Source organism: Vespula vulgaris, chromosome 7, assembly GCF_905475345.1.
Source record: "Vespula vulgaris chromosome 7, iyVesVulg1.1, whole genome shotgun sequence".
NCBI lineage: Eukaryota > Metazoa > Arthropoda > Insecta > Hymenoptera > Vespidae > Vespula > Vespula vulgaris.
The window spans coordinates 8198003-8224776 of NC_066592.1; the positions used below are offsets into that span (position 1 = coordinate 8198003).

Here is a 26774-nt window from a genome sequence, read left to right on the forward strand (position 1 = left end):
TTATAACGAGCAGCCAATAATTACGTCATCGACGAATAATTATATTTATTGCGCTTAAATTACAATTAAGATTCTACAATGTATAACGAAATATATATATATATATATATATATATATATATATATATATATATATATATATATTTCATTAATCCTTATTTTTACGCACATATTTATATTTACCTACATACATGAATATTTATGTATACAAAGGAGAGACAAATTTTGACACGGGACAGACAACGATTTTATCACTTCGTTCTTTCTTTCTTTCTTTCTTTTTCTTTCTTTTTTTTGCTTTTATTTCCTTTCCTCTTACGTCGTCGTTAAAGCGAAAAGCATCTTGTTCCCGCGTGACATCTTTCTCGCTTTCGTGCGTCCTCTTGCAGCCGGTCACAATCTCTTCTACGTCTCTCTCTTTCTCTCTCTCTCTCTATCTATCTATCTCTCTTTCTCTCTTTCTCTTTCTACGCACACTCCCACGCGGTCGATCAAACGCCCGTAAACCTTCCTCTTGGCGTAAGGGCACGCCCACGAACACCTACGCGACGAGGAAACGTCCCTGTGATCTAGTTGCTGGATCCTTTCGTTGGTTAATTGTCGATCGATGAACCGACAGAAAGGTTAAATCAAATAACATCGCAATTGATTTACATTCATTATTCTTTTCTTTTTTTTTTTATTATTTTTATATATTTATTTCTATCTTGTTTTTTACTTTTTTATTTACTTACTTACTTACTTACTTATTTATTTATTTATTTATTTATTTATTTGAAAGAGAAAGAATTAATGATCCTAAAATGGATACATATTATTTTCGTTCGTCGATAAAATGATCAAACCTTTCGAGACAATGCATCATTGGAAATTTGGAAATTTGTTCGTTCGAAAAATAACATCATTTTTCTTTTCTTTTATCTTTTTTTTTTTCCACGATGCTTTGAACGTAATTTTTCACACGCACGCACATACACGTAAAAAAGAAGAAAAAGCCCGACGTTCAACAAAGTATTTTAATCTAGACGGGTTTCAATCGCAACGGTAAGAAGTCGAATTGTCAATATTTATCGAACAAATTTTTCCCAACAGCCAGTCGACAGGTCGGTAGCCGCGTAAAATTCCGAAATTGCAAGCGAACCGTGTATTGTGTACCGTCCCGTATAGCTGGATAAACGCCGGGATTTAGCAGTGGGAACGGTGGACATTTTTTTTTTCTTTTTTTCTCTTTCTTTTTTTCCGTTTTTCTTTTACCTCCCCCCTTTTCTTTCTTTTTCTCTGAATCCGAGGACAATTTTTAAAATGCGAATGAAAAAAAGTCAGAGGGATGAAGTGGTAAGAGAGGACTGGCATATTTCGAACTGTCGATATATATGCGTGTATGTGTGTGTACGTGTGTAGGTGGATATATTGCTGTCGACGAATTGACTTTAATCCAACGACCACGTTGAACATAGGTATTCATTAATCGTAAATTTGTAATTTCTTGTTCTCCTTTTCTTAAAAGATTTTTTTTAATTCAACTTTTATATCATGGTATTACATGTTACACATAGGCCATACGTATGATATAACATAGATATCAATCTTCATGTAATTTTTCTTTTCATTCAATTTTTCTTTACGACAAATATTTAAATAGTATTATCATTATTACGAGAGATAGAACAGTGCCAACGTAATTGTAATGTTATCCAAAGTTGTAAATTTTTGTTCGTCGATCAAAAGTCAAAATTGAACAAATCAAATAGAAATACAAGGAATAGAATGATCTCGATATTTACATGTTAATACTACATATAATACTCTTGTTAATTTAAATAAACTCGATCGAACGAATATATGATATAATTGATACAACTGACTAACGATATGTTGAAGTTGTTTAGAATTGTTTAGAACGAACAGTGTCAATGCACATTGAGACACGTTTAAGGTGCCGACCAACCGAACGTACGAAACCATCTCCCTTATGTTCGTTCACCACCTGTCGGCAACGATTGATCGTAGCCGCTGCACATAGAGGCGTTGCTCATATTAATACCCGGGAATGTTAATTACGATTTGGGACGCGCGTGCTTGATTTTGCGGTACGAGTCTCGCAATTTTGGAATGCTCCAACGATAGTTCAACTACGCTCTCTCTCTCTGTCTCTCTCTGTCTCTGTACTGTAAATCGAATCAGTATGATCATTGTGTGGTATCCTCCGCATTTCTTTTCCTTTTCTTCTTTTTTTTTTAAGAAAAAAGAAAACCAACCAAAAAAAAAGACATGAAAATAAAAATAAAAGTAAAAATAAAAATAAAAATTAATATCGGTCTACGAACGGTCCAGTTAATGAGAGTTATGCAGAATATTCGTAAAATATCGTGTACGATTTAATTATAATAAAAACGTGATTTTAATTTCTACGTGAAGTTAAGTATCGATGATTATCATTGTCATTATCATCATCATCATCATCGTCGTTGTCGTCGTCGTCGTTGTTATTGCAGAGATTTCTCTATAACAGGAGTGAATGTATTTGGTAGAAGAATTTGACCGGAGGGCTTGGAGTTGGAAAAGAGTAAATCGCCCGTCAATTGATAGGTCACAAGTTCGAATCCCCAATTCGGTTATATAAAAGGTTCAAATTTTTTCCACGAATCCTACGTGTCATCATCTCGAACGAGGGGAGAGTATTCTGGTTAGGTGCGAAACCTTGCGTGGGTGTTGACAATGGGAAACGAACGTGTCTCTCTTTCTCTCTCGTTCTCTCGTTCTCTCTCACTCACTCATACTCTTTTGTATGGTATTTAGCATCGGCTCGTAAAACAGGCTGCTCTTGTATACACGTATATACCGATCACCGGAGTATCACGACGTGCTCGTGTTTAAACGTACGACCTGCCGAAGGCGATAAAGAAGCCGGCAAGTCATTTAGTAGTAGATTGGATAGTAATTTATCGGCAAAGTTTTATATGGAAAATCTACAAGATCGTCTATGACGTTTGAAATAAAAACTTTATACCGCAATGTCGCTTTATTATTTCAAATTAAAAGGAAAAGAGAATAATAAAAAAGGGAAGAAGAAGAAGAAGAAGGAAAAGGAGAAGAAGAAGAAGTAGAAAAAAAAAGAAAAACACAAATATAGTTTAGTCGATTACCCTTATATAACTGTACCGTTTATTCTACCGGTTTATTCAGCGATACGATCAAGATTTCACAGTGATAACATTGGAAATATAATATCACCTGTCCTCATGATTCTTCAATGAAGTTTTCTTTTCTCTGTATTATGAGATAGAAAAAGATCGTACATGTTAAAACGTGGGCGAGAAATTACTATACAGTACGAGAAGAACGTTTCACGAAGGAAACGTATTTATAGATCGTCGTTACGATTCTCCTACTTGTGGTTTAGCTGGTACAACAAGGGAGTAGTAGTGTGGTGACTTCTCCCTCGATCGAAAAGGAGAGATAATTCATTCCGCGTCGAAAGTAGAACCGCCAGTCCGCTTATGGTCCCACCGATGGTTAGACGCTAATAAATCCACGGTGGTAAGTGCCGTGAAATTTCTTGCTAGGATCCGTGCCAACGAATCCTCCCCTTGTCTTTCCTTTTTTCTTTCTATCTTTCTATCTTTCTTCCTTTTCTTTTTCTTTCTTTCTTTTGCTTGTTTGAGCATTACACGCGCGTTACGTTCGTCTTTGGCAATGCCAAGAACGACTATCTCTTTTTTCCTTCTGCTTGTAATCTTATTTTCGTTTTCTTTTTTACGGAGCCAAAATGCATTGATCTCTAATCGTTATATGTGCAATAGTATAAGTATAGGTATATTATACACGCAAATCAAAGGTATATATATAATATATATAATGTATATATTACATTAGTATTTATGTAATACATTATATATATGTATATATATATATTTAATGTAACATACATATATATATTTTTTTTCTTTGGTATCAAAATTGATAAAACGATTTGGAAAAAAGGGAACAGAAGAAGAAAAAGTTCGTCATACGTTTGAATCAAGCAACATAGAGAACTATTACTTGGAGTTCCGTGAACCAGGTAAAAGCAGTTATGTTTGAGAAATATTCATAGGATCGGTAAAAGCTTCTATGAGACGGTTAATGAGGTAGATGTTCTCGTCGAGGAACGATGAGCCAGATTAACCGCTTGCCGATCTTGGAATCGTTTCCTCTGTACGAGCATACCGACGGCAAAATACCGACTTTTCAGTTGGCAATTTTCGAGCCAGAGAACTGAAATTCTTGGCGTTCTAACGCAGCTTGTTGCGGCTTAGCTAAATCGCTAAGAGCAAAAGAGATAGGCTCGGTTCCGACTATGCTTTCAGAGAAATACGTTTTACAAGTCATTTGGAAGGTTATTCAATCCGGTACGGAAATTTGATTTGATTTGATTTGATTTTTTTTTCCCTTGCTCTTTTTCTCCTTCCGATAATACGTTTGTGCAATTTTAATCGTTCCTACGATCATCGCTTCTTACATGGAATAAAATGTATAACATATGTAAACTATATATATATATATATATATATATATATATATATATATTTCGTCTATTTTATCTTATCTTACAAATATATAATATACCTAATATACACTCATCGCAATAGGTCGTTTTTTGATTATCGTCGCGAAAAAAAACACACCAAAATAAAACGAAACAAGAAAAACAGAAAAACAAATTACTCCACGTAAAACAATATCTAATATCGGCCGAAGTCATCCGATATTTATCATTAAATAAATATTTGAAGTACTTTAGAAGTGAGTAAAAAAGAAAAAAAAAGCACGAGAAAGAAAAAGAGAAAGAGAAAGAGAAAGAGAAAAATGCATTGGAATCCTTGGCAGAATAGAAGATCTTTCCGACAAGTTGTCGTTGGTAGTTTTAATTACGCGCCAATTAATTAGGATACCACCTGTTTTTCCTTTCTTCTTTCTTCTTCTTACTCATCCTCTTTCCTTCTCTTTTGCTCATCTTCTTCTTTTCCTTCTTCATCTTCTTTTTTACCTTATCGTCCCCTTTTTTATTTACCCACCCACCGGGCACTCGGAAGTAGCCACGCGGGGCCATTAGAGGCTCTAATGCAACCGCGGTACGACGCCTCCTTTTACCTTAGCAAGCGTCGGCGTTATCTCGTTAAGAAATTAACCGCGAATTAACGCCGTTTTACCGCGTAATTAGATGACCTCTAAAGATTACAACCTTCAAGTTAATTTCACGATAGCGTTTCACGTTGTCCGCACCCTCTCCCTCCCCTTGCTTTCCCTTTTCCCCTTCCATTTCTTCTCACCTCCCCCTCATACCCCCTCACTTCACTTCTACTCCATCCAACCTTATCCATCCTGCTTCTCCTCTTAGTCTTCTAAAAGGAGAGAAAGAGAGAGAGAGAGAGAGAGAGAGAGAGAGAGAGAGAGAGAGAGCTACATTGACGAGGTCTTCTTTGCCTTTAAGCGTGAAAATGAAAATGCATTTTCGATCGTCGTCGAAGAATTTTCTTCCTTTGTTCGACTCGAGAAATTACATTCTCTTTGTTATCTACTTAGATAGTACTATGTAATGTAACATTTAAGCATAAGAACATCATAATAATTTGATTATTACAGTTCTCTAAGAGATAAAGGAAGATCATTTTATTTTAGAGATAAATATGTCGGCATAATCAGTTTCGTTCTTTCGAATTTTATATTCGTTCGAATTATTATTAATATTGGACGAGTGAATATCCGAATAAATCAATCGGCGATGTTTCTAACTCACTAATTGAGCGTACGTTTCTTCGCCTTTTTTCTTTTTTTTTCTTTTTTGTTTTATTTATGTTATTTTTTTTTTTCAACTTATCGTAACCTAATCAAATCGTTCTTTTCTTTTCTCTTTTCTTATTCTTTTTCTTACAAGGAAAAAAAATGTCAACCTTGTCAGCAAGGTGTAAAAGTATTATTTCTTTTAACTCGGTTGTTACCGTTCACTATCGATAATTAGCAAATTTTTGGAGGGGTAATTAGTTAATGAAACATCTATACGTAACGGTATGCATATCTATCTATATAAATACATGGAAGCTCGTCCCGAATCTGTACACCTACCTACGTTTGTAATTATTTCACGAGTCTGATGGAACCGAACGGAGGAACACAGTGATGCGTGATGAATACCGCTGGTTGGTTACATATCCGCTTAAAATGAAAGTACGGAGATTACGAGTGTGAAATTTGATCGAAATTTAAACGTGGGTCATAAAAGCTGAGTCGATTCCTATAAATACCTTTTGTAATAAAAGATTTTTCGGGAAATCCTTCAGACATATATATATATATATATATATATATATATATATATATATATATTTTTCTTTTGCAATAGGGATATCTTTTCGCAAAGAGAAACATACTTGTCAAATGAAAATACGACAGCTTTGAGATCATTTGTCGCGATAAATCGATTCGAGTCGTACTTACAACTGTGTCTGTCCGTCTGTCTGTCTGTTTGTCTGTCTGGCTGGTTGGTTGGTTGGTTGGTTGGTTGGCTGGTTGGCTGGCTACCTACCTGTATGTATATGTATATGTTAGAAAGAGAGAGGGAGAGAGAGAGAGAGAGAGAGAGAGAGAGAGAGAGAGTATGGGTGAGAGAATGTATGCGCACGTTAACGTGAGCCCGATCAATTATCTCATTAGATTCATTAATTGGGCCCGGAGGCCAACCATGTGGGAGCCATGGAGGAGATCTATCTTCGCAGAGTAACGGGAATACTGGGTTCGAAAGCGCACGCGACAGGACGAACATTGAAAATGACCCGGTGACCTCTTCGTCTCTTATTCGCTAACGATAATGATAACGATAACGATAACGATAACGATATAAATCAAATCGAAGATATTCTCTTTTATTTTCTATGTCTCGAAAAATAATGAATCGTTATTAATGATAATTGACTGGCAATAAGAATATTTGTTTGTATGAATGAATAGATATTTTATTGAAAGTCTTAAATATTAATTCATCGAAATAAAATATGAATATTTGGATATTCAAATGTTACGTAACTAAGCATTCGAATGTTAAGTGTTTGTTTCAAACGAATATAGTTTTCACTCTTAATTATAACAGGTGTTCAAAATAAAGCGTTGTACGTTGTTATCTTGGAAATATCGGCGTTTTTAAGTTCAGGCAATTATTTTGTACAATTATCTTTTATTTTATTTTTATATTTTTCTCGATAGGAACATATTTTATTTTAATGATTCGCAACGTATTCTACGTAACGAAACAACTAACATTCGTTTGAAATATTTTTTGGTCACCTTCAATTTTCCAAGATAGTTACAAATGCGGCTTTTGAGGAAAATTACAAGAAATAAAAAATATGTATACTTCTCAAACAGTACCTACATTTGCAATCGTCGATAGTTCGCATATTTCTTTTTTGCGATATGTTTATTTACGCATTCTAATGTTTGCAGTAATGTAAATGTTATATACGTAGCCACATTCGCATAAGAAGAAATAGGAAATAATAAACATGCTAATTAAACACCTTATGTTACATAGATAATAATACACGGCTAATGACACACTGAGAGATGAATCGAAGAGTTATATAGTTATCTCTTAACAAAACTTGTTGGTTAGCAACATTCTTTTTTCATTCTATAAGCGTAATTATATTTCGTTATACATTTCGAAGAATTGATAAAGTTTGATAAAAAAGAAAGTGTATGTAACAAAAATATTTTCGACTAAAGTTACATGTATTTTTCTGCAGAATATGTCGTCGTTATAAAAAATGATAAGTTTCTATTTAAAAAAAATAATAAAAAAAAAAGGATCTAAACGTTTCATTAAATAAATATCATAATATTCCATTTCCCTCTTTGAAATCAGATAACTCTTGCGCCTGAACAATTTTTCTCAAAAAACGCCGAGTTTACGAGATACAAAATTCGTAATTTCTGTTTTTTATGTATATATATATTTTTTTCCTTCACATTCTAATATAAGACAAAATTAATGATTAAGATTTCACAAAGTATAACGCTTACATTTAGCGAACATTAAATTATGGGTATGAATTAATGATTAATTTTGCGAAAAGAAAATGTATATAATGTATAATTTACGAAAAAACAATAAAAAAAAAACAAAACAAAATAGAAAGAAGAAAAAAAGAATACGTAACATGTGAATTCAACATTACACGAAAAGTTAAGATTCGAACGTGAATAGATTATACTTAGTTTTAAGTACGTGTTTCTCCGTTGATTTTACGGTAACTTCAACGCTCGCGCAGAGGATAAGCATGAATGTGATGCAAGAGAGAACAAGAGAAAGAGAGAGAGAGAGAGAGAGAGAGAGAGAGAGAGAGAGAGAGAGAGAGAGAGAGAGAGAGAGAGAGAGAACACCTTGACCAACGACCATGAATTCAAACTTCGATCTAATTCTCGAAGGACCACGCGCCGTGTGTATCTACGACGGTGTCACCAAGGAGTTGCTAGATAGTTGTGGCCCAGATTGAGGGTGATTGGGTAACCACTAAGTATATCGAGCTTAGAGTACTCTAGAAACCTTCGTACAAGAGCGTGACACTCGTCCGTTCAATGACGGTGTGCCACGGAAACGAGGAATTTGCTGAGATAGATGGATAGAGAGACAGACTGAGAGAGAGAGAGAGAGAGAGAGAGAGACAGACTGAGAGAGAGAGAGAGAGAGAGAGAGAGAGAGAGAGAGAGAGAGAGAGAGAGAGATTTCGTATGCTGTGCCATACTCGTCAGTAATTATAATTTAATTGCTCGTTCTCACGACGAATAGCAAACGAATTCATTCGACATTGTCTCCACGAATTTGCAGTCACTGATTTACTTGTTTTTATGTATATGTGTATATGTATATGTGTATGTGTATAATATATATATATATATATATATATATATATATATATTTATATTTATATATGTACGTACGTACGTACGTACATATGTATGTATGATATGTACATAATTACTATTTATGGATCACGGAAAGACACAACATAAGTTTCTCAAATACGAGTAACATATTCATTGTGAACGAAGCTTTAAGCACGCGTAATACGCAGCTCGAATACGTACGAGAGCAGCCTCTTCGAGTGAAACTCGTATCCACGCTTTCGGTGTTCCGCTACAAGATTACTTATCGCGCCGGAGACAGGGTACTCTACTTTAAAAAAAAAAAAAAAAGAAAGAGAGAGAGAGAGAAAGAAAAAGAAAGACAAAAAAAGATATAAATAAAGAAAAGAGAAGGAAGAAGAGAAGAGAAGAAAAACAGATTCGATCGAGCCGACGTTCGTGTTCTTCGTTCACCTTTCCTTTTCCTTTTTCTTTTTCTTTTTTTCGTTTTCTTTTCCTTTTATTTATTTATTTATTTATTTATTTATTTGTTCCTACCGCTGTAGGACTTTCGAACTGTTTCTCGAGGTGTTCAGTGTTGTTCATCGTAGTTCATCGTACGCAATTTTATGGTGTCCATCGGCTCGATTTTATGGATAGAGAGAGAAAGAGAGAGAGAGAGAGGAAAGGGGTAAGAGGAGAGGAAGAGAGAAAGCAAGACAGGCACGTGGTTCGTACTAGAATTGGCTTCTTGGGAGGAGGAGAGGAGGAAAAAAGGAAGATAAAGGAAGTGGCACGCGCGCCATTAACCGAGCACGGCGAGTGTAATAAAGGTGCTTGCTCGTTGGATAAAAAACGTGCCCTTTTCAGATGCTAAGGCATTCCTCATTCGATCGGTCTAATGGTTCCGTGTTCGGATGTTATTCTGACTTCTTACAAGATAGCGAGACGTGCATTTTGATTTCAGTAGCATCGTATCTCTCTTTCTGTCTCTCTCTCTCTCTCTTTTCCTCTTTTTCTTTTTTGCTTTTTCATTCTGTTTCTGTCTTCATCGAACTCTCTCTTTCTCTCTCTCTCTCTCTTTTTTGGTCTTTGTTTGTTATCATCTGTTTCACCAGTCCCAATTCATATTTTTATTTAGCCATTTGTATAAACACCGTTAGTATTGAAGTCCTTCTACGCGATTTTCGAAAAAAGAAAAAAAGGAAAAAAAAAATACTATCCCGTCAAAGTATTCAGCGTCGTTTCCAGAATAAAAAAAAAAAAAGAAAGAGAGAGAGAGAAAAATGATAAAATAAAAAAAAAAGAACGTTCGAAAGTGTACCTCTCGCACGTCGGCGCGAAAGTGCGCAACCTGTCGATTTATGTTTAATTACATTGTAATTGAAAAATACCGGGGAACGTTATCGCAATGTTCGATGATGCTCTTGCCTGCCGCAGCATCGGTTGCATCAAAAACGACGATAGAAATGAAAGTCGATCATTATCGGACGGTTAACGTCGAACGGTTGCTCTCTTTTTCGTTTCTCCCTATTCTACTATGGAACGACGATGATAAAAGGAAAATAACGAAAAAGAAAAAAAGAAGAAAGAAAAAGAAAATATATATACATAGATATGTGTATATATATATACACACACACACATATATACATATATATACATACATACATACATATATATATATATATATATATATATATATATATATATATATATATATATATATATATATATGCGAAACGTCGTATTTTCCTTCGATTTGTGGTGATAGATCGATCGTTTTATTCGATGTATGTATACACATATACACAAACATAGAGACATTCATATCCATGTACATGAATACACACAAACAAACATACACACACATACGTATTTACATACATATGTATGTAGTTCGCTTGAGCGAACAACGTTGGGGCAAGAAATTCATCGCGATATCTCGATCGCGGTTTAAAAGAACCGTAAATAACGGTGACCGTAAACACGCACCGCAATCTGCGCTTTTATCGAGCCGAATATTTTTACGAACGTTCTCCTCTTCCTCCCTTCTTTTTCTTCTCTTTTCTCTCTCTCTCCTTTCTCTCTCTCTCTCTCTCTTTTTCTCTCTTCGTACCTCTTCTACCAATCCTTCGTGTATTGATAAACGTTCAAAGAGTGTTTCTTAAAGTGGTCAAGGAGTATCCGCATCTTCCGTGAAGATGTTCCTGCCCAGTCTCGTCTTCCTACTTGCTGTGTACACAAAACGTTATATGCCAATCGTCGCAAAGTGAGTTCTCAGCCTCTCTCTTTCTCTCTTCCTTTCTCTTTTTTTTTTCCTTCAATCATCCACTAAGTCTGTCTTCGTTCCTTTCGATGGTAGCAACACGTTCGAACCGAAGTAGCTTTTCTCGGGTAAGGATAAGAAAGAAAGAAAGAAAGAACGAACGGTGAGTAAATGTTCTTCTTCTTCTTCTTCTTCTTCTTCTACTTCTTCCTCTTCCTCCTTTCGACTTGTCCTTTAGTGTTCTCTCTCTCTCTTTTTCTGTTTCTGTTTCTCTTTCTCTACTTCAACCATCTCTACCCTGCTTCTGGTACACTCTGCTTCCTTCCCCTTCTCTTTCTCTCTCTCTCTCTCTCCTCTCTCTCTCTCCTCTCTCTCTCTCTCTCTCTCTCTCTCTCTCTCTCTCTCTCTCTCTCTCTCTCTCTCTCTCTCTCCGTCTTTTTCTTCTACCTTTATCTGGAGGTCAACGTACAGGCACATGGCGTAACCGAAATCACATACGCGTTCCTTGCGAACTCACTCGTCTGTGACTTCTGTTGTCTTTATTTGGCCTCTAATTGTTTTCCTCCCTCCCTCCCTCTTTCTCTCTCCCTCCCTCTCTCTCATATGAGTAAACAATTCTTTCGTATATACGCTCGAACGATTGTTTCAGTTTAATACGTTCTTACAAGAGAGAGAAAGCGAGAGAGAGAGAGAGATAGAAAAAAAATTATATACATAAATAAAAAATTACCGACGCCAACACAACACAACGTATTATCAAATTTCAATTTTTTCAAGCGTTATTCAATATCATTTTATATTTGTATTTTCTTTTGATATCGATCGTCCTGCGACGATCGTACGAACTTAGTAATAATATTAAAATAATTCCGAAATAACGAAAGGTTTCCTTCGAATTTCTTTGTACGATCGACCTCGAAGCAGAGCAATAACTGGGTAACGGCGGTCGTCGGCTTTGCCAGTTCGAAGGTGGGTCCATTACCGTCTTCGGACAATGACGTTGGCTCCTTTGGATCAGGTTGGGTCTGTAGAGTACGTTCTTACCTGGGCCCGAAACGTTCGGACTACGGCAGAGACGTGCCGGGAAGGTAGCCGGGTGTCGCAAAGGCCAGATTAATGGTCCCAGAGAATTCTTGGTAGTCTATCCAAGACCGGACCTGACTCTCCTTCCTCCTCACACCCTCGCAACCTTTCTCTCTTTTTCTCTCTTTCTCTTTTTCTCTCTTTCTCTCTCTCTCTCTCTCTCTCTCTCTCCTTTCTTTCTTTCTCATTCTCGCTTCGAACGCCAATGCCAGAAGGCCGTACGTGATGTGTATAGTCCAGAAACACCACCCACGTTAAGAAAATTTCATTTTCTAACGTGCTATCTTCTATACATGGATATATGTTTCAAAAAAGAAAGATAGATAGATAGATAGATAGATAGGGAGATAGATATTGTTTCTTATTAGATTTTCCTATGATCTATTACAACAGTTAAACAAAATAGAATAGAGTGTTAAAAGGATCGATGATTGCGAGGATTCATCGAAACGTTTTAATGTGCAACGTAAATAAGTACATACTTACATACGTACGTTCGTGCTCTTGAAGGAAACGTTGCGTGTTCGGCTTCAAGGAACACATTAATTATTCGTCATTGTTTTATGTAACCAGAAGACAGTTATCATGACGTAACGTGTACCAAGTCGCGTGTTACATTCCTCTGTACTACTACCTACAGATCCGTGATGATTATTATTTCTTTGGATAACTTTATATTTCATTCGTATATTTTCGTCCGACCATATTTCAAATTTTCCATTGACCATGTTTTGTTCATAGATAGTTTTTTTCGAAACGTAATTTCGGGTAATTCGAAAAAAAAGGACAGTTTTATGGCAAGGCTCCTTTTTTTTTTTGAATGGTCCCGAACTTCCAAGCCTTGTTTTATTTTATTATTATCTTAATTGAGACGAAAATATAAACGTTGGAAAGTTATGATTTTCTTTTGAATGATATTTTATTATGGATAATCCTAAGAACGTTAAGATGTCCAAATATGACAAGGTAATAATAAAATATTTAAACAGTCCCCTATAACTTTCTTCTCCGTAAATATTTTCGAATTAATAGTTAAAACTAGTAAAACTTTATAGACGGTTGATTTATGGCCATGTGAATAACAATGATAACCCTTGTCTTAAACTCTACCTGCGTACGGTAAAGAGTACCAAGTTACCTGAATTTCTACCCTACCTGAAGAAAAGCCTTAGGTCGCTGTTAAAACCCCGTTATTGTCTTCATACCATTTCCAACTTTCTCTGTGTATTGCAAACTGATAGAATAACGTACTATTCTTGTCAAAAAGTAACGTTTATTTACAATATTTAACGAATGGTTGCTCAATTCGATAAGAAAATGACGTGATTGTGCGAACGATTAATTTCTCGAATTTAACTATCGGCGTATGTAACATCGAAAGAATAAGGAAGAATTTAAAAAAAAAAAAAAGAGAGAGAGAAAAAAGAACGAAAGGAAAAGAAAGTTGAAAGAAATTTGAGATAGTGTTACGCCATATTTAAAACTGTTACAAAAATCTATTAGTGAAAATTTATGACCGATCTGTTAGCCAGTGAGTCACGCTTTATTTCTTCTTCCTTTTTATCTCTGTTCGAGAGTGTCCGATCTTAGCGAACGTAACTTCTTCGAACGAAGCGATAAACACAGTGAAACAGCGATAACGAATCGATTAGGTCCTCGTTCTAAATTATTTTGTCTAGTAAAATCCGCTTATGTATTAAATTCCGTTCGTAAGCCTTTGGAATATTTTTCTTGTTTCTTTTGAGGCTCGAAGGGGAGAAGAGAAAGAGAACAAGATAAATTTTTCAAAAATATGTATTTCCTTTTCTTTCCCTCCTCCTTTTCTTTTCAGATACGATCAATGGTCTAATATTATTTTCTTCTGTTAGAAATAACATAGTTTGTTTCCTAGCGTTTAAAAGGAAATTAATAATAAACGATATCGTGAATATAAACGTATAATTATCGCATTAAATGTCGCGGTTTGATAATTCGAAAACAGGTTGGTAATAAAGTATACTATAGGCCATACGTTTTATCATCGAGTGTATTAAATTCATTATGAAAGGCCAAGTATCCGTGTTTCATCCTTTTATCATAAAACACGAACGAAACAATCGCTCGCGTTTGAACATTTATATATACCTAGGTATCTACGTACCTACATATACATACACATGCATACATACATTATTTCTACATACATGTATATATAGAAATATAGAAATATATATGTAGAAATAATACACATACATACGTACACACACACATATATATAGATTAGGTCTTCATATATACATACACGTATACATATATATATATATATATATATATATATATATATATATATATATATATACACAATTAGGTCCACATTTTATATATATATATATATATATATATATATATATATATATATATAGATAGATAGATAGAGAGGGAGAGATTAGGTCTTCATATATATACATATTTGTATGTATATATGTATATATGTGTATATTTATATATATATATATATGTATATATGTATATATATGTACGTAACGGATAGCTTGCACGTACATAGATACGTATGTACGATTTACACGATTATGGATGTCGCTTTCGAGGCACTCCACTTTAGGTGGCCATTGGCGAAAGTCCGTAGCCACTTCTTCCGTGGCACGGCTACGAGCGTTGGAAGTAAGAGTAACAATTCGAGGAACGCTTCCTCTATCTCGTAAACTTTTATTTTTACGAGTAGACGAGGCCAAGGAAATATCAGGCAAAGATTGTAAATAATACAAAGATCGTCGTAAGGCGTCACTTTTTTCTTCTTTTTTTTTTGCCCTCTCTCTTTTCCTATTTCTTTTTTTTCCACTTACATCGAATGCACCTCGTAAGTGGGTGAGTTCTTCCGTATGCATACATGCAGTTGGTATAGTTCGTATATGTAACCAAACTTTCCCCGTAACGCTCGAGCGAACGTGGAAAAGAGATCGGGTGGGCATGGGGCGCGCGGTTGGCGGCTGGCTGGCTGGCTGGCTGGCTGGCTGGGTGGGTGGGTGGGTGGGTGGGTGGGTGGATTGTTGGGTGTTTATAAAGAGGAGAGGAAGATATACTCGTGGAACGTTTGTTACGTATAGAAATCAACGATTCTTTCTCATGATCGTTTCTCGCAACAGTCGATATTTTCTGTACTAAAAAACTTTTCAATGTACAGGCATTGGAACAGTCTCTTCTTTCTCTTCTCTCTTTTTTGTATCATGAAGATCGAAAAAAAAAACAAAGAAAAAAAAAAGAAAGAAATATTAGAATTTTGAAGATTTACTTTTTCATAACATTTGGTTCCTGAAAGTGTCGATGCTCCGTCGGATGCATGTCTCTAGGCACCAAGAAGGGTCGTTGTTCTTTCGTCAGTCGTACAAATGCGTTCAACTTGACCCCGATTACGTCCAATCGGATTTCCGAAGTCCCGTTGATCCTCGGTGGATACCCTCGAATCAATCCTCAACGACATCCCGACACGACAAGCGATTCGAATCGCTTGGAAAGTGAAACTTTGTCTTCGCTCGGCGACTTTGACGAAGATATGTACGTCTCCCCAGTCTCTTTGATCGAGACGATTTATCGAACGGTAATCGAAAACCTACTGATTTATTTATTTTTTTCTCTTTCTTTCTTTTCCTTGCTTATTTTATTTATTTATTTATTTATTTATTTATTTATTTATTTTTGTATGTATTCGCACGTTATATCTCGAATATGTGCATTTTCTTTAACTCACACATTTCAATCGAGTAATAATAAACCGTTTCTACGTTGAGAGAATAAAATTATGAAGGATATTAAGCAGATACATTAATCACTCGAAATACGATATTTACCGTAAAGTAATTGTAAAATTGAACAATACCTGAAGAAAAATTGATAACAAATTAACGATAATTATTCGGTAAGAGATATTCGATAAGAGAAAATAATATCTACTGCGAAGGATTAATAATGATACTACTTATAACTCATGATAATAATTATAAAACAATATTATATAATAACAATAATAATAGCAATAATAACAATAATGGCGACTGCTAACAGCAAATATTCTAACAACACAGTGATAACTGCAGTAATAGGAAGGGCGTGCGACGAACGAGCGGAACGTAACGTTCCCGTGAAAAATGTAAAAGGTCGTGTTTCAGCAATTAGAAAAAAATTTCCACGCGAGAAAATATGATCTATCTTATCAGAAAAATCCGGGAAGGGAAGAGAAAAGGAAGAAAAGAGACAAAAAAAAAAATTAGAAAAAAAAATTGCAAATACGAATGGGAGAAGAACTCTTCGTATTCGGCGTATCATTCGCGTAAAGCGTTGGAAGAAGGGTGAGGAGGTGGTGTGGATCTGGAGAAAGAGATAGGAGGGAGTAGCAGTAGTAACGAGTACTTTTGAAAGGGGGGAAGTTTTTCGGGAAGGGTAGCTAGAAACGCGTAGGTTAGGGCAGTTGCGTGGATGGCGGGCGTCGCGGTCGCTCACGTGGCTCCCCACCGTGTTCCACAGCATCGGCGTTCTCTCCTTCGTGTTCTCTCCCCACTACCAGCGCTAACGCGTTGCTTCCCCCACCACTCTCTCCCTCCCCACCTAGAGTGACACTAGCGCCGCCACGCCTGCCGCTTCGCAGTAACGCGACCGCTTTCGTCGAGAGTGCGTTGTTTTTCCGCTCGCTATTGTTGTCCGTGTTATTCTATTCCTCAAGTGCGCTTTCACGATTTTCATCAGCGAACCTCCCCGGCATCGATAGAGGATTGGTTAGTCGCGCGTTCGTGAGGCTATATCCCGTGAGCAGCGAATGTGCCACATAATATTTTAGAGTGATCGAACGACGATCCCATCTTTCTCTCTCTCTCCCCCCTCCTACCCCAAACTTTCATCCTTTTCTTCGTTACTTTTTTTTTCTTCCCCTTTCTTCCCCTCCTTCCTTCCATTCTTTAACCTCTCGACGACGGGGGAAGCGATTCTTGGTGCGCGAGTTTATTCGTATTCATCGAATTATTATTATTATTATTATAATACGTATAAGTGTTGCTGATAGAGATAGAATGGAAGTATGCAAGACCGTATCATCGAAAGTTTGGAATATCGACGTTCCAGCGTGAGATTCGGTTGGTTAGTACGTGTCCGTATGAGATGAGAAAGATCGGCCATCGTTGCTAGAAGCGCGAGAGAGAGAGAGAGAGAGAGAGAGAGAGAGAGGTAAAGAAAAAGAGAGAGATGGTAGTATAGAGAGAGAGTGAGTGAGAGAGAGAGAGTGAGAGAGTGAGAGAGACCGGTGCTATTGTAAGAAAGAGGGAGAGAGAGAGAGAGAGCAGTGTTGGAACAATCGAAAAAAGAACAGGAGTGAGAGAGAGAGAGAGAGAGAGAGAGATAGAGAGAACGAAAGAGAGAGAGAGAGAGAGAGAAAAGGATGGGTGGGAGAGGAAGAGTGCAGACTAGCCGCGTTGGTACGCGTCGCGACGCTGTCGGCGCGATGGCCACGTGCCTCGAAGGATATGCCGTTGTCGACGCCGCCGTCGCCGCAGCAACATCGGCATCAGTAACAGCGACGAACAGCATCGTTCTACGACACTGACAGAAAAGAAAAGGAGTGCGTTCGATACTGTTACGAGTTTGAGTTACAGTGTTTACTTGTTGTTTTTAGTAAAGTGATTTACTAGTCGGTGCTTTTTACTAAGAGAGAGAGAGAGAGAGAGTGAGAGAGAGAGAGAGAGTGAGAGAGAGAGAGAGAGAGAGAGAGAATTGAAAGAGAAAAAAAAAAGGATCGAAGGAAGACCACGGGAGTTCGTTATCAGTGTGAGATTAAGTGCTTTAGGATTTGGTGGATCGTTGTTTTCGCGAGGAAAAAAAAAAAGAAAAACTTTGATAAGGATAAACAGGTGGTGTTGTTGTATCTCAGTGGCTCGTCGATGCTCCTTTCCTTTCTTCAGCTATGACGAAGATCTTAGAAACATTGGTATAGTCGTCCAAGGGAAAAGATAATCTTTTTGTCTTGGCACGTGGTGGAGTAATAAAACGTAAAAGTAGTTTCGCGCGGGACGAGAAAAACCTCGTTGGTAGACTACAGGAGTGTGGGTTGGGACGAACGAAAGAGTGGTTCGAGAAAGAGAGAGAGAGAGAGAGGTAGAAAGTGGTAGAAGAGAGGGGTGGTAGGGGAAGAGGGGTAAGAGTAGGTAGGAAGGATCGTAGAAGCAGAGGCAAGCAGCGGAGTGGTGAAAATCTCGACGCGAGTTATACGGGGCGGGTGAGAAGGGCCAGGTCGTGGAGTGGGGAGTGATGCCGGTGAGGGTGGCGCAGCGCCCCCCAGGTGGAATACCACTCCACGCCGGCGTGCCGGTAGCGGCCAGCAGCGTAACCGCCTCCGGTCCGTCGGGCCGGTGCCTCGGGGGCCCGGCTGCGTCCCCCGCCGGCTCGCCACCGCTGCCGCCGTCACTGCAATCTCTCGGCGGCGGCATAAGCGGCAGCAACAACAACAACAATAACAACAACAACAACAACAACGTTAATAACAGCAACATCAACGGGAATAATCAGTTGATCAGTAGCAACGGCGGGAACGGGAGCATTATCGGTGGCAACTCCTTAAACGGCCTCGGCAATTTGAACAACAACAACGGGAACGGTCTAAGCAACAGCAATATCAACACGACGGCGTCGAGCATCGGTGCCGCCGCCGCCACGACGAACCCGCTCCAGGCAATGGCATCGGCCGCGGCCTCGCTCACGCAGTTAAACAACATGGCGAACGGGCCGCTGCCGCCACTCGCAGGGACCGGGCCCCCGAATTTACCGGCTCCGCAGCCTGCGACAACGCCGACGCATGCCGGTGGCCCACCGACGCCACACGGTGGCGTCGGGACGGGGCCTCATTTGAACGGGGCCTCGCCAAGTCCCCATCCTATGCCACCCCATGGCATGATGAGCGGATCGCCGCACGCGCCCCATCCTCATATGCCGGCCGGTGGACCCTCGCCTCATCCTCATCATCCGGCTCCTCATATGGTCGGCTCGCCTCATCATCCAGGCCCACATCCGATGCCACCAAACGCTGCTGGCATGATGGCCCCAGCCGGTATGCAACCTCAAAGTGCTCCTGGAATGTGTGGCCCTGGACCAGCCGGTCCAATGGGACCGCATGGACATCCTCAAGCACCGGGACAACCTCACATGCACAACGATCCCTTCTATTGTTCACCTTTTGGCTCTCATTACTTCAGGTAATTTCACTTCGGTAGTTATCTTGATTTTACGCGAATCGATCCCGATAATTTTCTCCATTTACATTATTTTCTCTTACTCGAAACATCGAAAGCCGACTCTCTTTATCAGTGTTATTAGGGAAGTTGCGAGGCGAGAGTAAACGGTGCCTTCGTTACGTGACGCTATAGTGTCACCTGAGATATGCCTCCTAGGGAGGAGAGCACAGGTGTACGTCACGTGGGAGATCGATCCGTTAGTCTCTACGCTCTATGTTTAATGTATATTTGTTGTGCTCTATGAGCATCGTGGGCGTCCGGCCGATGCTTTGGATATCTGAAATTTTATAGAAAACTGTATACGCGTGCGTGCATTCGTGCGTGCGTCCGTTCGTCCGTCCGTCCGTCCGTCCGTCCGCCCGTCCGTTCGTTCGTTCGTTCGTTCGTTCGTTCGTTCGTTCGTTCGTTCGTTCGTTCGTTCGTTCGTTCGTTCGTTCGTTCGTTCGTTCGTTCGTTCGTTCGTTCGTTCGTTCGTTCGTTCGTTCGTTCGTTCGTTCGTTCGTTCGTTCGTACGTGCTTTCGTACGTGAAAATCAAAACCACAGACGAGTTTTATGATTTCCCGTAATTCTCTAGCCATTTACTTCCATATCGCAAACGGTGAATGGCTCGTGTAATGTGTATCGATTGCTTCGGTAGCTTCTTTCATATCCGGCCACGAGACGAATGCTACGACAGTTAACCGGTCAAAGAAGAACGAGATGCCCATGGAATCGGTTTCTACTTGCTTTCTCACAAACTTTGAAGTCTAACGTGTCCGATCGTGATTGTTAAGGAATAGAAAAGGAAGTTCTCTTTCTCTATGAATGATTCAGATGCGTCGTACGTTCACCCGTATCATAATACAGCACACTGAACAGAGACGTCCTTCCGTGACGTTGCACGCTTTGAATTTATTTTTGACGATACGATTTAATACCCATCGCGTGTCCTTTGATCGTTAAAAAAAGGTTTAACTTTGACTCCTTTGCTGGGACCCCGATAAAACACGATTAAAAAAAAAAAAAAAAGAAAGAAAGAAAATATTTCGATTCTTTCAAACTTTTCTTTGGGAGGAGAAGAATTTCCATTTCGATGTGCTAGCCTTAGAACATTAATTATCGTTTACTATTCACAACGTTATCAACGGATTCAACGGACAGTGGATTTCTACTTACAATTAGTCGTATATTTTCAAAAGGATATTGTTTTACGGTTCGATACTTCGTTCCATGCCAATCGTCTCTTACTAGTAGATACGTTCTCCCGGGCGTAGTAACAGTATAACCGAAGAATCCGTTATCGTACCTCGGTCAGGATCTTCCTCTGGCGACCGTTGTGCGTTCTCGAACGTGCCACGCGACATGGTTGCAGCTATATTCATGAAGGACGCGCGCGTTCCTTCGAAATGTGCCTGTTAACTTCTGATCTTCGAGAAGTAAGTACCGTTATTCGACGGCACGAACCCGAAAGATGTCCTTTTCTTCCGCGATATTCTACGACGAGCTAGGGAGGAAGGTGATGAGGATATGGCGGAGAGGAGAGCTTGAACAGAGACGAGAGAAGAAAAGGTTGACAAATGTCGTTTGTCGTGATTTTTTCCTTCCTCATTTATTTATTTCTTTTCTCTCTTTCTTTTTTTTTTACTTCTTTTTCCTCTGGTGACTTCTTCGAAACTTGAGATTAAATCACGTATAGAACTATCGCTTGATTGTATATACCGGTTGGTTAATGCTTGCGTTCGGATTAGAAAGGTAGAAAATGATTTTAACGAAAAGACAGTATTACAAAGTATTCGACGAAGAAGGAGGTGAAAGGAGGTGTAAAGTTGGATCGTGAGTCGGTGAAATTATTGGTCGACTGACAGGGACACGTGCTGCTGTTATACTAGAGAACATGTCCTCGCGAGTCAGGTGCATCGAAAGCCGTCGTCGTCGTTGTTGTCGTTGTTGTCGTCGTTGTCGTCGTCGTCGTATCTTAACTTCAGGTGCTCCGCAGGTGGGAGGTGCCCCTCGTGCAGGTGTTCGCGTACATATTCGTTCGCGAAACGCGACTTCCTCCTTCTACATACCTTGTTGGCTTTCTTGAGGTACATAGCCAAAGAGACGACGTCTTATAATTGGACGTTGCCTATTTCCAGCGATGGAAGGATAGATGGAAGAAAAGGAAGGAAGGAAGGATAACGGATCGAAATCAATAAAGCATGGTTATATCGTCAAACGCGTTTGTTGAAAGTAGTGGTAAGAGCATTTGCTTGTAACTTTTCGAGAGATCGTCTTTGGAACGAAAGATAAACTTATGATATGAGGGTCGAAAGTAGAACTTTTGCTGATTCATAAGAATCTCGTCTTTTTTTTTGTTTTGTTTTTTTTTTCTATTTTATATATATATATTATATATAAAATTATATATAATTTTATATTGTAATATATATTTTATATATATATATATGGATAGGACCTGCTGGCATAGGTGTACACGATTATCCAGGTAGCCTTTGGCCTTCCTCGTATCCGGTCTGGACGTCTCTATCGGACTGACATCATCTCTCCAGTCGCTGGCCCTGTCTGATAATCGGACGAGCTCATTATCATAAGCGTTCCACCCTGGTACATTCGCACGAATCACCGAGCTACTTTGCTCGAGATATCGCGAGGAGATAACGGTTTTCTTCATTTTTTCCCTCTTTCTCTCTCGAGTCGTTCTTTTTTTCCTTTCTTTCTTTTTTCTCTCTTTCTTTCTTTCTTTCTTTCTTTCTTCTTCTTCTTCTTCTTCTTCTTTTAAGACTTCTCTACACCGTTCAAACAATGGATATATGGCTTCGCTTCCTTATTCGCTATCTCGCTCACGAATTTTAAGGTCTGATTCCCGCGATGATGATGGAGAAAGAATATGCCTGGTTCATCGATCGGTAGATTTTTGTTCTCTTCATTAACTGCAAAATATTTCTGAAAATTTTTAACGATCGTTTCTATTATCTTTGAGCACTCGACTCGATGGATTTTCCGGGATTTATCATCTTTCAGTCAAGGCCGACGCTTGTATTTCTTATCGATAATACTACTAGCGGTTAAATATCTAAAGATTCCAACTGGAAACAGACGCGAAACGGGATAGTCGAGAAACTCTCGAAAGCACGATCGGAAGTAACGAATACGTATGGTTCTTATCTTATCGCGGCCTCCGGCTAGGATAAGGAAAACCTTGATCGGCTCTCAACAATTCGAATTGGACTGGCACGAGACTGCGACGATTCAAAATTTTGCCAATTTTTTTTTTCTTTCACTCGCCTGTTCCTTTCTTTTAATTTTCTCTTCTAATTTGTCTTGGATTTTTTCCCTTTTTTTCTTCCCCTTCGACAAATAACAAGTTTCACAAAGTTTTCCTAGAAAATGATGAATCCGATCCAATCCGATTCGATCGATCGATCTCGATGAAAGATATCAAAGATGAAATGGAATAAATATCGTTATTGTTTAAGCTCGTCGATCGATAAAACGAGAGAAATTTGATTATAAATACGTAATAATATCGAGCCATGACCCACGGTACGATTAATCGGTTTGCTAATCGGTTAGCACGTGGTGCCTGTCCGGTCTTCACTCGCTTCGCTCGAGGGAAAGATAGAGAAAGAAAGAAAGAGTGGGAGAGGAGGGAGAGGAATAGAGATAGATAACATTCGCTTCGGTATCTTTGTAATAGTTCTCATATAATTTGTTTCTATTAACTGGGATATAAGTGGACCACGTGCTGGTAACTAGCTACGAAACGAGTCGTTGGTATCCGCTTTCGATGCGGTTTCCTAGGAACTAGGACGTTCTCTCTCTCTCTCTCTCTCTCTCTCCTTATCCATCTATCTATCTATTTATCTATCTATCTATCTATCTCTCTTTGTCTCTCTTTCATACACATCGTACACACATACGTACACAGCGCACACACGGATCTATGTACGCACGTTCGCATGTACGTACGTACTCACACGCACACATACACGCATTTTCACGCACACGTATAACCTAGCTTCTTATTTATGAGTTTTACACGCACCGTCGTTCCAGTTTTTGCACGCACGTGCGAGCCTTCGATGAGGAGTCGACATACGAGTAAGACAAATCGCTTCCCAGCCACGCGATACTTCACGATAAACGTTCTAATCCGAATCAATCAGTCGCATAATAACGTTCTCGTTCTAATCCGAATCGTTTGGTGGAAGAGCTTGCTTGAAAGAAAGAAAAGAAGAAATAGGAAAATGAAAAAAAGAGATGAAACGAGACGTGACAAGACAACATACAAGACAAGACAAAGAAAAGAACAAGATTAATAGAAACTCGAACGATCGTTTTAATCTTTTCTAAAGTTACGATCCTTATAAAGTTTTTGAGGTCCTTTTCTTAAGGATTTCGAATAATCGATGACGAATTGAAAAGATACCCTGCGAAGGTTAGATTTGATTCTGATGTGAGATTATCTACTAGTACGCTAAGTAAATAAGTATACTTACTAGATGCATAGGTCGTCCGGTATAAAAGCCGTACTCAGGGACCGTATCAGGCCGTATCGCGTACCTCTACGGGCTTCCAGTTTCGCGCGAAACTTTAGACGCGGGCAAGCAGGTTCAAGGCACAAGAACGCATAACGTGTCTTCCTTCGTTCGAAGTACCGGAATATGAGAGAATTGGAAGGGGCTAGTGAGTGGAGGGGAAGTTTGAGGGATGAAGATAATATTTTTATGTTCGATTATATAAATATTCATATTTTTAAATGGATTCGATTGTGGACAATTTTTTGAAATTAATCGTATGCGTTTGGTATTGAAAAAAAAAAATAACAACAAAAATTCGTGTTCTTATTGATCACGATTATATATGTACATTATATATATATATATATATGATAGCATGTTGATTTTTTTTTGTATTTTCTTTCTTTCTTTCTTTCTTTATTTATTTATTTATATATATATATTTTTCTCTTCTTTATAACGAAAGAGGAGAAAAAAAATTGCGTGCACATATAAACGTACGCACATACAAGCGGGGGAACCCTTTGACTAGGGTGGTTTAAATAGCCCGAACGTTCTGTAAATATCACGATATATTTAACGTTTCACGGAGTTCGTTCGCATCGTAGTGGCTAAATGAAGCACTCTTATATACACATACCATCGACGACATATTTTTATAACACACGTTTACTTTCGTCGTGGATACCCAGAGAAACAATCATCCTACGGCATTATAATACGTTCTAACTGGAGAAGAGAGAGAAAGAGAAAGATAAATAGATAGATAGATAGGTAGATAGAGAAAGAGAGAGCATAATGGCAGGAAGAAAAATGTAATATTAATAAGAGCCACGTATGTAATTCCTCGTTATCGTCTTGGAGGGAACCCCCCTCTTGCTAGGTACATACATGCTAATGCGAGTTTCTTCTCTTTATCGGTCTTTTCGATCACGAAGGAAGGTGCATTTGATTACGTGCTTCGTCGCTAGGAGTTTTCAATCTGGCTGGCTTGTTTCACCACGACGGAGTCCGCCCTACACGAACGTTGGAATATTATTTCTTTCTGTCTCTCTTTCTATATGTACATACACAGGCATATATATATATATATATATATATATATATATATCGTTTATTTCTATATTCGTGATTTCAAGCAATTTTTGTACGCTTGCTACTACGATCTCTCTTATTAGGTACTCCTTAAGGGGGTTTGCTACTTGGATTTCAAGATTTTTCTGCTCTTTTACGTCGGTCTTGATATTAGCTCTTTTTAATGACTATCTTAAAGCCAGGTAAGAAAAGTATGAAAGAGAAGGAGAAGGAGGAGAAAACAAAATGGATGAGCTGAGACGAACGGGGTTTAGGTAAGAACTCGACAATGGTGACAATGAGGGGAGGAAAGAGCGAGTGAGCGCGCGCGCGAGAGAGAGAGAGAGAGAGAGAGAGAGAGAGAGAGAGAGAGAGAGAAGGTAAAAGGCCCTCGGGAGGCCAAGTTGAGTCACGGTTTACCTAGAAACATCGGTGCAGGTGTGCACCTCTCATGGGACAGGTGTAATTTGGCAAACGGCACATCATCGTTGAGCGTTCTCCCGCAGAGAACTAAGGAAACTTTGTCGGATGCGCGCGCGTATGTCTGTTTGCGTGTATGTGTATCTTTTATATACATATATATCTTTTTTTTTTCTTCTTTTCCTTTGAAAAAGAGGTAAGAAGAGAAAAGAAGAAGAGAAAGAGGGAAAAGTAGAAATAGAATCTCGTCTTCGTTATTTCAAGAACGATCCGATTCTAATGAAGAATAGTTTCTATCGTTTGCCTGTTATATGAGTCACTGTAACGTCGTCGTAAAGAGTCTAGCTAATGGGATACATAATCGATAGCGAGTCGTGGAACGTTGACTCTTTTCTAGATCAAACATTCTCGATGACGGTCGAAAGGGGATCGCTCGTGAATCACTGCCAAGAGAAGTGTTTACACGTTGGCTGCATACCACAGAGTGCCCGATGTAAACTTTCCTTATCTAATGTTTCAACTCGGAACTCTGGCTACGATCGTTAGAAAAATCTTAACGACGTTTAAGGTTCTCTTTCTCTTATAAATTCTCTCTCTCTCTCTCTCTCTCTGTCTCTCTGTGTCTTTTTTGAAAGGACTATCGATTTAACATTCGGGATATTTCACAAAGGTAAACTAGACGGGTTAAAACGTAACGCTGTACACTCGCATTTGCAGTTCGTTATTAGGTACGATCGTTGTTAGAATAGATAGCGAGCGTGAGGGTGAGGGTGAGGGTGAGAGTAAGAGGGCTGGATGGGATGAGAGAGAAAAGGTTGAGAGACCTGTGTGTCGTTCACGGGACGATACGACTCATTAAATCGTTTCGTACGAGACGATCGTAAGAGATTTTCTCGAGATAAGGGCATGGAAGCGTACCGCTTAATTCACTAGAATTCATTTAATCCCGCATTTGTTAGACGGGAAAGGAAATCTCGCGCGAGGCGCACATCCCACCCAGTGCTTTATCTGCCGCAACTATTTTCTCTAATCTAATCGAGAAACCCGATACATTTTAACCTTCGGTATCTATGTTCGATCCTCTCTTTGGTATCGTTTGTCTTTGCTTCTTTTCTTCGGTTCAGTTTTCGATCTCGATTAATAATAAGACGTGTCTAACCGTCATACGTGTCTACGGCTCGTCGAAAATAATAGCCAGTTGGACAAATCAAACATTAAGCTATAAATAATGAAATTAGCGCTGCCTGTCCGAATGCAGAGCACGTGACCTCGCGAAC

General features: G+C 38.7%; 1 protein-coding gene across 6 annotated transcripts in view; it reads left to right on the plus strand.

Moving 5' to 3' along the window:
• The window catches only part of LOC127065426 (LIM domain-binding protein 2), a 123225-nt gene that overhangs the window by 40563 nt on the left and 55888 nt on the right, over positions 1 to 26774 (plus strand). The window contains exon 1 of one of the 6 annotated variants that reach the window (XM_050997748.1): positions 16492 to 19461. The exons of 2 other annotated variants lie outside the window; for them this stretch is intronic. In XM_050997748.1, coding sequence (XP_050853705.1) covers positions 18521 to 19461 — 941 coding nt within the window. In that variant the 5' untranslated portion in view covers positions 16492 to 18520. Of the gene's footprint in view, positions 1 to 16491; positions 19462 to 26774 lie in introns of those variants that run through there. 3 more of the 6 variants (XM_050997745.1, XM_050997746.1, XM_050997747.1) reach the window with 3 other exon arrangements.